Here is a 17954-nt window from a genome sequence, read left to right on the forward strand (position 1 = left end):
TTAGTTCAGATACTGTTATTAGTTCTCAAAAATGGTTACATGCACCATAACTCCTCACAGAGATGTGGGTGATCTTGATCTGCCCGTCCTCAACCAAGCAAGCAAGCAGCACAAAACAACCTAAATAGTTTCACTAAAGATTTTAGATTTGAAAGCTATGGTAAACATGACTGATTAGTAAATTGAGATTTAGCATGTATCATAGGTAGATAACTTTGAGGAATATACAGTGGGTCTGCATTCAATTATCATCCATGCATGCTTGTAAGGATAAAATTAATCAATGTTATTATTTTCTTTCAGAATATGAACCCAGGGAATGTTTGTGTGTGACATTGCTCTCTCATCATGAGCACAATGAATGACACTGGATACAACCCACCCGTCTTCATTCTGATAGGATTTCCAGGCATGGAATCTGTACATGTCTGGGTCGCCATCCCTCTGTGCCTAATGTACATCATTGCACTACTTGGAAACTGTGCCATCATATACATCATAAGGGTAGAAAGAAGCCTCCATGAGCCCATGTACTTGTTTCTTACACTACTGGCTGCCGTTGATATAGTCCTAGCCACCAACACTATGCCTAAAATACTGATTCTCTTGTGGTTTGATGCCGCAGAAATTTCTTTCAGTGGATGCCTTATCCAGATGTTCTTTATCCACTCTTTGTCAGGAATGGAATCCACAGTCTTGCTGGCAATGGCCTTTGACCGCTACATCGCTATTTGTCAACCGCTTCGGCATTCATCCATCCTGACAAACCAAAGGATACTAGCTGTTGGACTGGTTGCTGTAATCAGAGGCACAGTGCTCTCTGCTCCACTTCCATTTCTGATTAAACGATTGCCATTTTGTGGCAACAAGTTGCTGTCCCATCCCTTCTGTGTCCATCAAGATTTGATGAAGCTTGCTTGTGCAGATACTACCCCCAATATTGTGTACGGTTTAACCACCATTCTCTTTGTTATGGGAATTGACTCACTGCTTATTACTCTGTCTTATGTGATGATTCTTAGGACTGTGTGTGGCCTCTCTAGGAAGGAAAGCCTGAAGGCATTTAACACCTGCATATCCCATGTCTTGGCAGTATTCATCTTTTATGTTCCATTAATAGGCCTATCTGTAGTGCACAGATTTGTGGATCGCTCATTTCCTATAATCCATATTGTGATGGGTGATATTTACCTCTTTGTGCCCCCTGTTTTGAACCCAATAGTTTATGGCATCAAAACAGGTAAGATACGATTGAAGATTGCAAAATTGTTCTGTGGACATTACTTATAAACAGCAGGGCATCAATATGTTTTTATAATTTAGATTAATAAATTCTAGTTGTGTGCCTATTGTTGGATGACCATAATACAATTATACAGAAATGTTATTCCACCTTATGTTTAAAAACCAATGAGCATGTAAGCATATCTTGAAAACACTTTCATTTACAGCACAAGTAGTAGACCAGACATAAGACCTAGGCTTAGTAGACATTCATCGAAAAACATCTAAAAGCCATCTTACCTGTATGGTGAGATGCGGATACTTTAGGCTTTCATTATGTGATTTAATTTCGACATACAAATTCTAGAGCAATAGCTCACTTTGTTGTTGTTTATCACAGATGTCTGTATAATGAGAAGCCGAGACAATGCTATCTCTTTCAATAGCATTGAAGAGACATTTCATCACAAAATCCTGGCTGATCTCAATGTATGAAATAATCAGAAGGATAGCAATTGGCCCACTTGCTTTGGGAAGAGCTCTTCCTTCGATATAGAGAACCCTAAATCTCTGGATGATCATAGGCTCTCGGGTCAACATCTGAAATTCTTTTCACAAGGATTTGATCTGCAGTAGCTGCACGCCCTGCGGGATGCCATCACAGATGCTTGAGGGCCTAGAGGCAGTATTTAATCTAGAGTAGCTGTGTGCCTTGTGGGACACATGCAGGATGTGCCCGGGAGAAGACCAGGCCAAGAGTGGGCCCATCTTAGCCCATCACGGCCTTAATGAGGCAGGTTTGGGCCACCACTCTTGGCACAAATATACCTTATCTACTTTTTTGTTCTTTGTGTTTTTTAGAGGAGGATAACGCTTTCATTGACACGTCAATCATGGGTAAGAGTAAATGAGTTAAACCTAAAGGTGAACTACATTAATATCCTGAAACCACCCCTTTCATTACCAATTACCTCTCATCCGTTATGGAATGGTGGAGAAGAGGATCGATGAGTCCAGGGTCAAACAAAGTTTCTAACCCCAGCAACATCAGAGTTTGGGTCCCCAAGAGAGTTTAGTTCATTGCAGTCTGGGTATATCGCCAACATTACCACCATCAATTCCACTCTAGCAAAGGATGGGTCTTGTTTATTGCAAACTTCTTGTGTTGTGAATGACACCCAGTTGGATATTATTGAGCCCAACAAAGACCCTGGCTCTGGACTGCTCAAGTTCCTTAAAATCGCGTGAAGAGGAGGGTTTACCTAATGTGCAATCTACAATTATTGCTTAATGAAACTCCTTATTTAAAAAACTGGAAAAGAAATTTCATTGCTTTTGTGTAGTTATTCAGGATCGTCTGAGTATAATAGAATGCCAATCTCATATCTCGAACATGTTGAGTCATTGTGGCAATTCTGCCATTTCCAAGTTGGTAAATTCATCATTGCCAAATTGTACTAAATGTGTAACTCAAGGCCATACTAAGGACATTTAATCAGCCAAATCTGAACCTCTTAAGCCAACAACTTGGGGTATAAATAATCTTAATGCAAGTGTTTCACCTAAGCCCCCTTCTTGTTCTACCAAAAAGGTGTATTCAAGTAGTGCAGATAATGCAGTCCATATTCATCTACCTCCAGCTTGTACCCCTTATGTGCTGGTTTTAAGAAATGTCCCGCTCCTGCCTGTGGGTAAATCTGAACAATTGATCTCAAAGAAAAAGTGCTCCACTGGTTGAAAAGGAATTTTGGAAGCTTACATGATTTATTTAATGATATTCTACTAGTATGGAGAGTCAAATGGGTGGGCAATGACTGATATTTGTCACATAAAAGAGATGGTATCAAAGCTCTTGTGCTGGGATATGTTTATAAGCCAAAATCTCAGGTGCAGCATAAGACTGTTGGTGGGGCAGCCTTGCGTAGGGACACACAACAGGATTTTAACAATGAGACACGAAATTGATACTCGTCACTCAGTCTGGTTGAAGACCTTGATTGACTCAAGACTATATATAAACCTAGGCTAAGATGGACTCCATGAAAAAAAAGGAAAAGTAGTATGTGTCAGTGTCCTACAAAAATAGCCAATAAACCCATAACTAGATGGAGGCCCACCTATTTTTTCCAGGCATCCGTTTTCTCTCTTGGAATATCGCTGGCAAATGTAATTATCTCAATAATATGCATTGGTTAAGATGTATCAGCAATCATGGCATTATATGCCAGCAGAAGACATGGATGACTGACAAAATCATAGTAGATAGGTTTAAAACTTACATGAACCCAGCAACTCTTTCTCCCTTTGGGAAGGCGAGAGGGGGTAACGTCAATAATGATATCAGTATATTTGTCAGATGTGAAAGTTGGAGAATTGGGTTGTTTTTCATGGTATCAAATTTTTCATCTATCTATTTTAGTTTCTCTCGATTTGCAGCTTATCAATTCCTATTACAATTCTTTGACCAAAGAACAACTAATGTGGTTGATGAGCTTGATGATTTTATCCCGGCCTCTGTTTTAAAACTCCAGCACCCAGTGCAAGTTCTTTGGCTGGGTGGTTTTAGGATTGTCGCCTGTAAGTTCCGTGGACGGCCAGTTTGTAGCCTGACAAATAAAAAAGGAGTATACATTTCCCATTTTGAGCATAGCCCCTATGGTGAAGCTCTGAATAGGATTCTTACTAAAAATCAAATAACTGACATAAACCCTACACCCAATCTGTTGCCCCCAACATTTTATGGTAATGGAAAATGTAGTATTATTGATTTTATTCTGATTTCTGAAGATTTAGTGGCATTAATCTCTGATTTTAATGTAAACGCTAATTGAGTGAGGGACCACAACTACCTATTCTTGGTACTTAATCTGAATATGGGGAAAAGTGTAAATTCTACTGGAGTTGGGGATATTAACTATTCAGAGTATAACGGCATAAGATTAAAATGGGGCAACATTCTAGTAGCCCGTATTACTACTCAAATTGGCCCTTTTTATCAGCCTTATTATAATATCAGAATGAGAAAAAAACAATATGGTTCTAAACACATGCTTTACAGTTTGTATGCAGCTCCTTGATGCTGGTTCATAGCTCACTGTGAGCTATAAGGCGACTGCTGAAAAGTGTGCTGGATTAGTTTACCATTATTATTATCCCACGTAATGTTCTAGGAACACAAAGATCTCTGCAGCAGGTGCTTTATCCACATAAGAATTAACCACATCACTACTTACAACATAAACACCACAATCATTAACCACAGCACATGCAGCCTTTGTAACCAATTAAGCCAGAACATGTTGACTGTAATTTTTAAGTCAAGACTAGGCAGTGTGCATGTCTAGGGGGTTTCTATCCCTCAAACCCATGCTTTCCTCCTCTTCTTAGGATGTCTTCTGCATACACAGGTCCTCCCTCTTTATGCGCATGTGACCTGCACACTGCTTCTGTCTCTTTCTCACTGTCAACCGCCAGGCCTCCTGTACTACTAACACCCAAGGAACTACCACTCCCACGATGCGTTGTGATGGTTACCACCCTGTATGCTTTCCCATACTGCCCTGAATATATGTCAGCTGACCTCTCATAGTATATAGTTAGCCAGCGCCCGTTATCAGGTGCTTGGCTTTTTTCATTAGTAGAACCACGCCCCCTTTTTGCTGCCAGTTCGGGCCTGGATTACGAAACCCCCTGCCTCGACCTTTTGTAATACGAGATCCTCTGTCACGGGGAACTTTTCCTGTTGTTGCCGCTTTTTCCCTGGACTGTTCGCCTCTTCCTCTCTGCAGTGCGAGGACGCGCTGCTGACTGCCTCCCCTCTTTCTATTAGCCTCCGTATGGATGTCAGTCTTTGTTCAGCTACTAATTGGAAAGAGCACGAAGTAGCGCTGAAACTCGTCTTTTTTTTTTGTTAGACCTGCCGCGCATGATAGCGCTGGTGTTCACGAGGTGCGCGAAGACGCGCTAAGTGTTATTGAGCGAGAGGTCGCTCTTGAACTTCAATACTCTTCGTTTTTTGGTTGTGCTAGTCAGCGCTTTGAATTCATGGAAGTGCGGAGTTGCGCTAATTTTTATTTATGTAAATAACTTCAGGTACGCGCTTACGAGCACTATAGCAACCACTCCAACGTCAGCAGTGACACCTGCAAACAATTACATTCGGAAGGAAGCGCGAGACGTGCTGCTATTTAGAAAAGGACATTTCTTCCTTTTTATTTTTTTTACTTCACCTTTTGACAGCCATATTATAGTCAACAGTTCTGACTGCTGGGAACCGCCATATTCATCTACTGGATCCACTGGTTGGCTTTACTCTTTCACCCAAGGACTTATGAACTATGTGCTGTGGGCTTAACCTCCACCAAGTCACTGGCTCGCCTTTTTGTGGAGCGTGTGCATCCAAGAAAGGAATTATCCTCACCTCTTCGTTGGCCCCTATTATTTAGAGAGAGACCTGCTTAATATCCCCTGCTGACATTGCTTAGGTGAGTTTGGGAAAGCATATACCTTAATTCACATACATATTCTAAGTCTATGATTCTATATGGTTCTTTGTCTTTCCTAAGACTTATGTTTCTTCTGTTTATTTCATGCAGGATTACCGTATCTGAGGTTCCCCCATGTTGTCTGACTTCCTGGTGGTTCTTTTGGTCTCTTCACTCCCTGAGGGTATCAGTCTTCCTTCTGTGTGCTTAAGTGATTAGAGGTAGATATAACCTACAGGAGTGTTTAGACAATCTCTTCACTCCCGTGGATACTGGTTTTACTGGTCTGGGACAAGGAAACCTGACAGAAAAGCCAAGCCCACGAAAGTCATATCTCCTGAGCGAAGATGAGCAAAGGTGCTTCATTTGACGCACTTATGACTGATTCCCTGACCCTTGACAACCCAGAAATCACCATGAATGAGTTGGCGGCTACCGTAGTTAATTTCCAAGCCAAACTCAAACTGTTGCGCAGCGAGAATCACGCCTTGCAACTGAATTAGATGTATTAAAAACCCAAAAACAATTAGAGGCTACTGTGACAGAAACACATCCTAGACACAAATGCAGTTACATACAACCAGGTCATTTTCAAGCCCCTGCAACTGCCTCACTTACGCCCGCTACTCCTACTTCAGCCCCTGTTAACGTGACAGTAGTCACACCACCACACACCCCCCTGGCCATGCCGGAGAGATTCAATGGAGATAGTAATAAGTATGGGGTGTTTATGAACCAATGTCATCTTCAGTTTCTATGCCATGCTGCCTCCTTGCCGGATGACGCTGATAAAATAGCCTTCATCATCTCTTATTTAAGTGGGAATGCTGCTCTCTGGGCAGTACCTCTGGTGGAGAATGACGATCCTATTCTGTATAACCTATCGCAGTTTAAAGAAAGGATGCAAAGTCTCTTTGCTCGTCACTCCTATATGCAGGCGAGTGACAATGAACTGCTCAATCTCAAGTAGGGTTCTAAGGATCTACTAACCTATATTACCACCTTCAATTGGTTAGTCACTGAGACGCAATGGCCTGAGGAGAAGAGAACTTCTCTGTTTTATAGGGACTAAGAGATGAGCTTAAAGACATTCTGTCTCAAATAGTGGATCCCCCAGAGGATTGCTCATCATTCATGGACCTAGTGGTCAAGTTAGACCATCGTTTGATGGAAAGCAAAGGAGAAAAAACCAGAGGAGAATATCCTCGTCTTTTCTTTTCCCGCAGTGAAAAGAAAGATACCAAAGATACCAGCGAACCGATGCAAATCGGAGGTGTAAGAGGCCCCTTATCCACAGAGGAATGAGAGAAAAGAAGAAAACTGAATCTATGTCTCTACTGTGACAAAGGAGGACACTTTGCTAAGGAATGCCCTGTTAAACCGAAGACCAACTTAAAGAATCCTGTGGTCAGAGCCGGTGCTGCTGTGTCAGTGGAAAACTAACTGACTTGGGGAGTTTAGAGGTCGCTCCTCCAAGTTCGTTGTTGTTACAGATCTCACATGCCTTAGCTAACGCTTTGCCTCTGGTGCCCAAACATTTTGCCATTACCGTTGTCTTTATTCTGCCCTCCCAACACAGAAAATCCATGTCTATTTTGATAGATTTGGGGGCTACAGGAAACTTTTTGGATATAGCTGTAGCCAAGGCTCTTGGTTTGGAGTTCATTCCTAAAACTCAACCTGAAAGAGTAAGAGCGGTAGATGGGACCGAGTTATCCTCTGGTTTGATAGCATACCACACTCCTGATCTTATCATGCTATCGGACATCGGGCATTCCGAGGTTATTTCGTTTGATCTCATTGACACCCCTACTTTTGGAGCCATCCTTGGTGTACCCTGGCTTCAACTACACAATCCAAATATAGATTGGGTTTCCAGAAAAGTAACACTGCGGTCTTCCTATTGTACAGTACACTGCTATCAGGAAACTACCCTATGGCAAGCCCCTTTGTGTTTCGCCCTCTCTAACGCTGATTCCCCGAGCTTGCCTTCTGAATATCTTGAATTCGCTGGTGTCTTTGATGAGGTAAAGGCTGTAGCGCTTCCCCCGCACAGGGCCTATTATTGCAGAATCGATTTGATTCCTGGTGCGGATCTGCCGGTCAGCAGAATATATGCTTTAACCGAACCGGAGACCAAGTATCTCTATGAGTACCTACAGGACATGTTAAAGAAAGGTTTTATCTGTCATTCCACCTCCCCTGTGTCCTCTCCTATTTTCTTCATTCCGAAGAGGGAAGGAGGATTAAGAGCGTGCCTGGACTATCGAGCCCTGAACAAAGTGACAGTAAAAAACAAATACCCTCTTCCACTCATCTCCAACCTCTTGCATCAGGTGCGTAAGGCCAAGATCTTTACTAAGCTTGATCTGCGAGGGGCTTATCATCTGATCCGAGTCTGAGAAGGAGATGAGTGGAAGACGGCTTTCCGCACTAAGTTCCGATTATATGAATACTGCCTAATGCCATTTGGCTTATGCAATGCTCCTGCGGCTTTTCAGTCCTTTGTGAATGAGATACTCCGGTAATACCTTGACATCTTTGTCATCGTCTATATAGACGACATTCGCATCTATTCCCAAACCGAACATGAACACGTGGAGAACGTAAGACTGATACTGCAAAGATCACAGGACAATCATTTGTTCGCTAAATTGGACAAGTGTCTCTTTCATGCTCAGAAAGTGTATTTCCTGGGGTTCGTTATCTCCCCCGATGGTATTCATATCGATCCTACCAAGGTGTCTGCTATAACTAAGTGGGAGAGCCCTAGAACAGTGAGAGAGGTGCAATCCTTTCTAGGATTCGCTAATTGCTACAGACGGTTTATACATCACTTCTCTGAACTAGTTGCTCCCATAACAAGGTCACTAAAAAAGGGAGTGGCGTTTGAATGGGACTCTGCTGCAGAGACCGCCTTTCGCGACCTAAAAAACTGATTCACTACAGCTCCCATCATAAGACACGCTGATGAGACTCAACCGTATTATGTAGAGGCAGATGCCTCACAATATGCAGTGGGGGGGAGTACTGTCCCAGAGGTATGTAAAGTCAGGTACCCTCCATCCCGTAGCCGACTTTTCTAAAACTCTGTCCCAAGCTGAACAGAATTACACAATAGGTGAAAGAGAACTCTTGGCCATAAAAATGGCATTCCAGGAATGGTGCCATTATTTGCTGGGATCTCCTCATACCATCACTATCTATTCTGACCATAGATATCTACAATTCTTTTGGTCTGCCAAAGCCCTTACCCTCAGACAGATGAGATGGGTCTCCTTTTTAGTGAATATGATTTTGTTATTACCTTTCGTCCAGGAGCAAAACAAGGGAAAAGCAGATGCCATATCACGGTTGGGGAGAGACATCAGGTATATAGCAGAGACTCCTGTACCTATCATCCCAGAGAATAAGATCATAGCTCTGGGAGAGCGACAAGATGTTGATTCTGACTCATTTTTTTTACTACTAGAGCAGGAGTTTCTCAAGTTGGATCATGGAGAATGGTTGTCAGATCCTTTGAACACAATAGTGAAAGGCTTGTTTTATCATGAGAATCGTCTGTTTCTGCCCTCTGAACAAACAAGAAATTTGATCATGAAATGGTGCCACACCTTACCCATGGCAGCTCATCCAGGTGGAGAAAAGACACTCCAAACATGTCAGAGATGGTTCTGGTGGAAGGGTATGACTCAGGACATCACCGGTTTTGTTAAGGCTTGTCCCACATGTGCCCGTCAGAAATCGCTGCACTGTGCTCCTGCTGGCCTTTTACAACCTTTGCCAATTCCTGATTGTCCTTGGACCTCTATCAGCATGGATTTTATCACAGACCTACCAGCTAGTAGGGGGTTTACGGTCATCCTGGTTGTTGTGGATATGTTATCCAAAACAGCTCATTTTGTTCCTCCCAAGAAACTCCCTAAGGCCAAAGAGCTCACAGAGGTATTCATTGAACACATAGTAAGATTGCATGGTTTGCCCTCTGTGATTGTGTCAGATAGAGAACCCCAGTTCATATCCAAATTCTGGCAAGGCCTCTGCAACAGACTTCATATAGACCATCGGCTCTCTTTGGCTTACCATCCGCAAACAGATGGTCAGACAGAGAGAACCAATCAAACCCTAGAGCAGTTTCTTCGGTGTTTGATTAGCACCACTACCCCTGATTGGGTCCAAGCTCTCCTTTTAGCAGAGTTCGCGTATAACAATTCTAAGCACTCCGCTTCCAAAATGTCTCCCTTTTACTTTGTCACAGGCTGTCAACCTAAGTTCCTCCCCCTTCACCTTCCGCCCGAGTTGCTGATTGTTCCAGCAGTTACTGAACATCATAAACTACTCCTGTCCATATGGGAACAAGCCAAACAAGAGCTACACAAAGCTAAGCAATACATGAAAATACACGCTGACAAACATCGACGTCCTGCTCCTGTTTATAAGACTGGAGATCAGATTTGGCTGTCAACCAAAAATCTGAAACTACCTGGACCTCGAAAACTTCAACCCTGATACATGGGCCCATACTCAAAACTACAGGTAATTAACCCCGTAGCTATGAAACTAGAGCTTCCATCAGACATGCAAATACACCCTGTCTTTCACACTTCTCTGCTCAAACCTTTTTGTCTCCCCTTCTTATCCTGAGCCTCCCCCTATCACCATCGAAGGAGAACTAGAGTATGAAGTCAGGCGTATTGTCAATTCTCGCAGAAACAGAGGAAAATTGCAATACCTTGTGGACTGGGTGGGATATGACCCTGAAGACAGAACTTGGGAACCGGCAGAAAACGTTCATGCTCCAGTATTAGTGAGAAGATTCCATGCATTACACCCCTCTAAACCCAGACCAGTGAGTAGACCGTTAGGGGGGAGAACTGTCAGCCGCCAGGCTTCCTGTACCCTGTCCCTGTGTACTACTAACACCCAAGGAACTCCCACTCCCACGATGCATTGTGATGGTTACCACCCTGTATGCTTTCCCATACTGCCCTGAATACATGTCAGCTGACCTCTCATAGTATATAGTCAGCCAGCGCCCGTGATCAGGTGCATGGCTTTCTTCATTGGTAGAACCACGCCTTTTTGCTGCCTGTCCAAGCCTGGATTCCGAAACCTCCTGCCTCGACCTTTTGTAATACGAGATCTTCTCTCACGGGGAACTTTTCCTGTTGTTAACGCTTTATCCCTGGACTGTTCGCCTCTTCCTCTCTGCAGTGCGAGGACGCGCTGCAGACTGCCTCCCCTCTTTCTATTAGCCTCCGTATGGATGTCTGTCTTTGTTCAGGTACTAATTGGAAAGAGCGCAAAGTAGCGCTGAAACTCGTCTTTTTATTTGACCTGCCGCGCAGGAGATCGCTGGTGTTTACGAGGTGCGCGAAGACGCGCTAAGTGTTATTGAGTGAGAGGTTGCTCTTGAACTTCAATACTCTTTGTTTTTTTGTTGCGCTAGTCAGCGCTTTGAATTCATGGAAGCGCGGAGTCGCGCTAATTTTTATTTATGTAAATAACTTCAGGTACGCGCTTACGAGCTCTATAGCAACCACTCCAACGTCAGCAGTGACACCTGCAAACAATTACATTCGGAAGGAAGCGCGAGATGCGCTGCTATTTAGAAAAGGACATTTCTTCCTTTTTATTTTTTTTAATTCACTTTTTGCCAGCCATATTATAGTCAACAGTTCTGACTGCTGGGGACCGCCATATTCATCTACTGGATCCACTGGTTGGCTTTACTCTTTCACCCAAGGACTTATAAACTATGTGCTGTGGGTTTAACCTCCACCAAGTTACTTGCTCGCCTTTTTGTGGAGCGTGTGCATCCAAGAAAGGAATTATCCTCACCTCTTCGTTGGCACCTATTATTTAGAGAGAGACCTGCTTAATATCCCCTACTGACATTGCTTAGGTGAGTTTGGGAAAGCATATACCTTAATTCACATACATATTCTAAGTCTATGATTCTATCTGGTTCTTTGTCTTTCCTAAGAATTATGTTTCTTCTCTTTATTTCATGCAGGATTACCCTATCTGAGGTTGCCCCGTGTTGTCTGACTTCCTGGTGGTTCTTTTGGTCTCTCCACTCCCTGAGGGTATCAGTCTACTTTCTGTGTGCTTAAGTGATTAGAGGTAGATATACCCTACAGGAGTGTTTAGACAATCTCTTCACTCCCGTGGATACTGGTTTTACTGGTCTGGGACAAGGAAACCTGATACTCACACACTCTTTCTGCTCCTCAGTCTCATATTCATTCACCACTTTCTACACAAACTATCTATCCCTCTCCATCTTCCTTTCTATTTATTCTGTGCAGCTCTCTCCCCCATCTATTGACCACGCTACATAATTCCACTATACAAATACACTCCACACCACACAATTCCACCCCGCACGATTCCACAACTGACATTTCCAGTACAACCCACATAATTCCATTCCACACCACATATATCCACTACACTCCAAAACACATAGATAAAAGACATTTACTACCCCGTACCTCCACCTCTACCAAATGCGAGAAGTTGAAGTTAAAAATATTTATAGAGCGCACTGTGACCGGGTGGTTTCCTGGCGGTTTCCTGGCGCTAAGGGATTACTAGAGGCGGAGGGAAGACAGGGGGGGTCAGATGGAGGGGAACGCCTGGGCGAACAAGTGGGTCTTGAGCGCTTTCCAGAAATGTAGATAGGAGGTAATAGGTCGAATGATGGAAGGGAGACTGTTCCAAAAGCGGGGGGCAAGGGAGGAGAACCTAGTGCCACCTGCTCGAGACTTACGAAATCAGGGAACAGTAAGAAGAGCCTGACTGGAGGAACGGAGATGACGACTTGGAAGATAATGAGAGACCATGGAGTTAATAAAAAGAGGGGCTGTGCGAGCACGGGCCATGAAAACTATACATCCCATTTTGAAAAGGGTACGGTACAGAATAGGAAGCCAGTGAAAAGTTTTTAGAAGAATGGAGGAGTAGTGAAATTTGGGGAGCCGATGGATTAGGCGAGCCGCCTGATTTTGAATAGTCTGGAGGCGCCGTAACTCATAGGCAGGAATGCCAACATACAGGCAGTTCCCATAGTCAAGACGAGAAAGGACCATGGCTAAGATAATGATTTTAAGGGCATCAAGAGTAAAAAAACGGCAAATCTTACGGATGATCCGTAGGGATAGGAAACAGGATGAAACAACGGAGCTGATCTGAGGGCGCATGGAAAGGTCCTGGCTGATTTTGATGCCGAGGGTTCTGACTGAGGCAGAAGGAGCCGGGGGGGAACCAAGGCTGACAGGCCAGAAAGCAGACGACCAGGGGCTGGAAGAGCCACCAGTTAAGATCAGCTCAGTTTTGTCGGGGTTGAGTTTAAGATGATTTAAACTCATCCAATCAGAAATAAAGGTGAGAGTGGTTTGAAATTTGGAAAGGGAATCGGTAGAAGAGGAAAGATCGAATATAAGCTGAAGGTCATCTGCGTAATTGTAGACGGATACCTCCATTCTGAGCAAGGAAACAATAAGAGGGTAGATGTAAAGGTTGAAAAGAAGAGGAGAAAGGGAGGAACCCTGGGGAACCCCACAAGAAACTGTGTGAAACGGGGCAGAGAAACCAGAGAGCTGAACAGCCTGTGACCGGCCTTGAAGAAATGATGCGAGCCAAGAGAGAGCGGTGCCCTGGATGCCCGCTGCCCTGACACGGTCTAGAAGGATGGAATGATCGACCGTGTCAAAGGCAGCGGACAAATCAAGAAGCACCAAGGCTTGGGGGCAGTTGGAATCCATCTTACTCTTAAGCTCATCGAGGACAGAGAGGACCACAGTTTCGGTGGAATGAGCTGGGCGGAAACCCGCTTGATGGGAGGCCAACAGATGATTGTCCTCGATATATGTCGACAGGCAGGAGGTTTTATGGCTCTCTAGGATCTTGCCTAAGTACGGGAGCAAAGAGATAGGCCTAAAATTAACAGGGAGGGTGGGGTCAGAGCCGGGCTTTTTTAAAATGGGAATGACGATGGCTGATTTGAATTGTGATGGGACAATTCCCAGAGAAATAGATGAGTTGAGAAGGGACAAAGGGGGGTCGGGACAGCCAATAAATAGCTCCCTTACGATGCGGGCTGGTCCATAATCAGCAGGGGAGCCAGATTTGACTTTCCTGAGCAAAACCAGAAAGGATTCTTTGGAGATGGGAGGGAAGTGGGTGAGGGAAGAAAGCAAAGGGGGGTGGGGAAAGGGAGGAAGGTGGGAAGATGGTAAGGGGATGTTCGGTTTAATGTTAGCGATCTTCTCAAAAAAGTAGTCATTGAGAGAAAGGCAGAGAGAAAGAGAAGGAGTAGGATGAAGGTTGACTCGGTCAGATAAGGCTAGGTTATGAACAACTGAGACCTATTGCATTGCAAATGCTTGTTTAGGTTTCTGGGGATTCAGTATGACATTGGTTATAATTGGGGCCACTAACCATTAAATCTCAACAATTTCAAAGAGCTATTGAAGCAGTCTTTTATTTCTGATCTAGACACGGCTCCAAGACAATGAAGGAATTAATCCTAGCATATAAAAGTGATTGCATCCTGGTTAGTCTCTATGGTACTGGAGTATGGGGATATGTCAATGTAGATACCCTACGGAAAAAACACATTTGTTACCCGTTTGCTGGCATTACCACATTCTGTGTCCTCAATAATTGGGCATACAGAATTAGGACTGACATTAGATGATGCAGTTCATATTGTCCCTTTTACTGCTTTGTGGTAAGATCTGAAGCAGCCTTTTCAAGGGCTGCCCTGAATGCCTGCTTAGGACTTGAGAAAACAGGAGATATTCCTTAGTTCTGCTATGTATAGGCAATGTTTGAACAGATGGACATCACTGAATTTCTTTTACTAACATACCCAAGATTACACATGTGATGTAAAAGCCAGTGGAAACTCTTTGTCATGATCACCGCTTAAGTATTCGTGCTTTGAAGGCTCAATCTTTGTATATGGTCACAAACTATCTTAAACTGTTTTTTACCATGGGCCCAGGATTATATCTTATTTTAATACCTAAACCGCAATATAGGTTCTGTCTGTCCAGGTTAAGACTGAGCACTGTACACTTCCTCATTGCTTACCCTGTACAGGGCACCACTTGATCCAGATCACTCCCTAGATGCCTGTGTGATATCGCAGTGCAACAAACTACAGAACTTACCGGTCATTTTGTGCACTTTATAAATCTTTGCGTTCCAGATTCTTGGTCCCAATTCTATGGGCCAGGAATCTAATAGATTATAGTAATGCTTTGGTTTATCTACAAGAGCTTAGCTCGCCTAAAATTTGTTATTGCGTGTTGACCTTCATTAGGGGCGCATTGGTAGTAAGGCGCCATTATGAAATGGAAATTAGTAATTAAGTAATATAAGCTCACAGGTTGTTTTATTAAAAGTAGTATTCAAATTTAAATTCAATGTTGTTGATTGTCCGTTGTAAAGTGTTTTATTGTTCTAGTTCAGGTGTAAAATATGCATTGCAATTTAGAGGTGTATTTTTTCCTCATATTTTATGAGCTCCCTCGTGCAGCTTAATTGAGCTAAACTATGTTTTTATTGGTCATTCAGAAAAGCCTGTCAGCATTCTTGGGGTTTTTGTTGTCAGGTTACTGTTTGAGTGAACCCTTTCATTGCACACTGTAACATGGGTCCCGTGCTCACTGCGCCACTTGATTGAAGCTAGCCTGGCTGATGTGGGGTGATGGTCCAAAACTGGTCCCAGATTGCTTGTTTTTGGTCCAGGGAGGACCCGTCTTGGAAGTTCGGGCTGGACTGTTCCCATGAGCAACAGGGTCAAGGCTGATTTGCATATGGCTAGGTCCAAACTTGGGTGGCGTGGTGAGCAAAAGAACGATGGAATAAACGCAGATCTTTGTGACTGGAGGTGAATGATTGCATTGTTCAGCATTCCATCCATCATTTGTTCCTTTTCTTTTGTTGCTCTAAGTGGGAAGGGAATGCCCAGACGTGGGTTCCGAGCGCACTGCGCCACTGGATTCAAGCTAGCCTGGCTGATGTGGGGTGATGCCCTGAAACCGGTCCTAGGATGCTTGTTTCTGGTCAAGGGAGGACCTTGCTTGACAGTTCGGACTGGACTCTTCCTATGAGGAACAGGGTCAAGACTGTGGCCGCCATATATGGGGAGGTGGGAGGGAGGAGCAGTTGGGAGGCAGGGGCAGCGAATTGGTAGTGAGGGGGGTGGGGCTGCAGGGGATAGAGAAGCAGGGACGGCAGCGGCGAGGGCACCGAAGGCAACCGGGCACAAATCAGGGGGCAACGAGGGGGAACAGAAGGCAAAAGAGGGCACAGAATGAAGGGGCAACGAGGGGAACAAAAGAAAAACGGACACAGAAAAGAATGCAGGCACAAGGGGGAGACAGACAACAGCGGTCAAAGACACCAGAAGACAGTACGGGCAGTACAGGGAAAGACAGCGACAGTGATATAAACCTAAGGCCTACCACTGGCCACCAGGGATGAGGTGCAGGTGGTAGCCTGCGGCTGGAGGAGAGCTTCAACTTGTTCAGCAGCGGCAGCTGGGGCAGGGTCAGTACACACAGGCGGAACTGTGTGTTGGTGGAGCGACCGATCTAACACGGTCAAGGGTCGCTCTCCTCACGACGCAGCGGCCACCTTATATGGGGAGATGGGAGGGAGGAGCAGCTGGGAGGCGGGAGGCGGGAGGCGGGAGGCGGGAGGCAGGGGCAGTGAATGGGCAGCGAGGGGGCGGGGCCACAGGGAATGCAGCGGCGGGAACCTGAGCGGCGTGGGCACCAAAGGCAACCCGGCACAAATCAGGGGGCAACGAGGGGGATCAGAAGGCAAAAGAGGGCACAGAATGAAGGGGCAACGAGGGGAACAAAAGAAAAACGGGCACAGAAAAGAATGCAGGCACAGGGGGGAGACAGACTACAGCGGTCACAGACACCAGAAGACAATAAGGGCAGTACAGGGAAAGACAGCGACAGTGATACAAACCTAAGGCCTACCACTGGCCACCAGGGATGAGGCGCAGGTATTAGCCTGCGGCTGGAGGAGGCCCTCAACTTCTTCAGCAGCGGCAGCTGGGGCAGGGTCAGGACACACAGGCGAAGCTCTGTGGTGGGGGAGCAACCTACCTAACAAGGGGAATAGAGGAATGCATTCACAACTAAAATTGTACGGAAAAACACACTAAAATTGTTAAAGGAAGGCAAGTGAAAAGCAGTTTTTCGCTACCAAAGCACTTTGTTTAACAAATTGCAGACCACCTTCACAGGGACTGGGACCCTAAAGATGCCATAGGCGTTTAGTTGATTTTGGATCATCCAGACCTCAATTCATTTGGTATATATACACATAGCATTTCTTGACACAGGTGGGTGACAGAGCTCTTCAAATGAGGCCGATGGAAAGCTTGTAATATGCAATTTGCTACAGTAATTCACAGCATTACTCTTCGACAAAATATGGTTTTGCATAAAAGAGGTGAAAACTTTACACATTTGAACATGTATATCATAGGTCTGTATTTATATGAACAGACGTAGGTTTGTAGAACTTTACGCTCGGAAAGAAGTATGGTACACATCAGTGCAGGCTACATATTGATGTTTTATACAGAGATGGGGTGCAGAGCTAAGTGCACAATACTCGGTACAGAATGGTGCTAGGCCCTAGGTTCTATTGAGATTAAGCCTGGGCAAAGCACTACGCTACGCTCGCGTAGTTTGCGAAGTCTGCGCTACTTCGCACTACACGAATTGCACGTAGCACAGTGCGAACACGCGTAGCATAGTGTTGCGTAGTGCTGCGTTCATTTTTTGCTTGCTCGCGGTCCTCAACATCAAGTTGGCGACCGCAAGCAAGCAAAATTACATCCCGGCGAGACATTTTCCTTGTTCGCGATCAGCAACATCAAGTTGGCGATCGCGAGCATGGAAAATAAACCTCCCGGCGAGATTCCCAACGCGAGGAGGTCAGGTTTCTCATTGCGAGGGGTCGCGTATGCTCGCGACCGCTCACGATGAGAATCTACCAGTTCGCGTTCAGAAAGCTGCCGCTCGAGTAAAAATCTACTCGAGCAGCAGAAAACTACAGCTCGCACTGTGCAAGATGCCATTTTCAATGATTGCACAGTGCCGGTTGCTTGTCCGCACTGTGCAGTCATTGAAACCGACATCTGGCACAGTGCGAACAAGGTACTACGCAGTTCGCGAAGTGCTACGCGTAGCTCGCGTAGTGCGA

General features: G+C 44.7%; 1 protein-coding gene across 1 annotated transcript; it reads left to right on the forward strand.

Moving 5' to 3' along the window:
• Nucleotides 1-348: 348 nt before the first annotated feature.
• LOC146806156 (olfactory receptor 51E2-like) lies at nt 349-7013 on the forward strand. The gene is made up of 3 exons (XM_085623871.1): nt 349-1268; nt 5464-5525; nt 6814-7013. The coding sequence occupies exons 1-3, from the start codon at nt 349-351 to the stop codon at nt 7011-7013; spliced, it is 1182 nt and encodes a 393-aa protein (XP_085479997.1).
• Nucleotides 7014-17954: the final 10941 nt, after the last annotated feature.

This window comes from Triturus cristatus, chromosome 8, assembly GCF_964204655.1.
Source record: "Triturus cristatus chromosome 8, aTriCri1.1, whole genome shotgun sequence".
Lineage (NCBI taxonomy): Eukaryota > Metazoa > Chordata > Amphibia > Caudata > Salamandridae > Triturus > Triturus cristatus.

Bases quoted from the DNA above. Each gene is read 5' to 3' on its own strand.
- LOC146806156 (XM_085623871.1), top strand. From the start codon at position 349: ATGAGCACAATGAATGACACTGGATACAACCCACCCGTCTTCATTCTG. The intron at 1,269-5,463 runs GTTCTGTGGACA...ACCTTTTGACAG, and splicing joins CGATTGAAGATTGCAAAATT to CCATATTATAGTCAACAGTT. The intron at 5,526-6,813 runs GTTGGCTTTACT...TGTCTCAAATAG, and splicing joins TTCATCTACTGGATCCACTG to TGGATCCCCCAGAGGATTGC.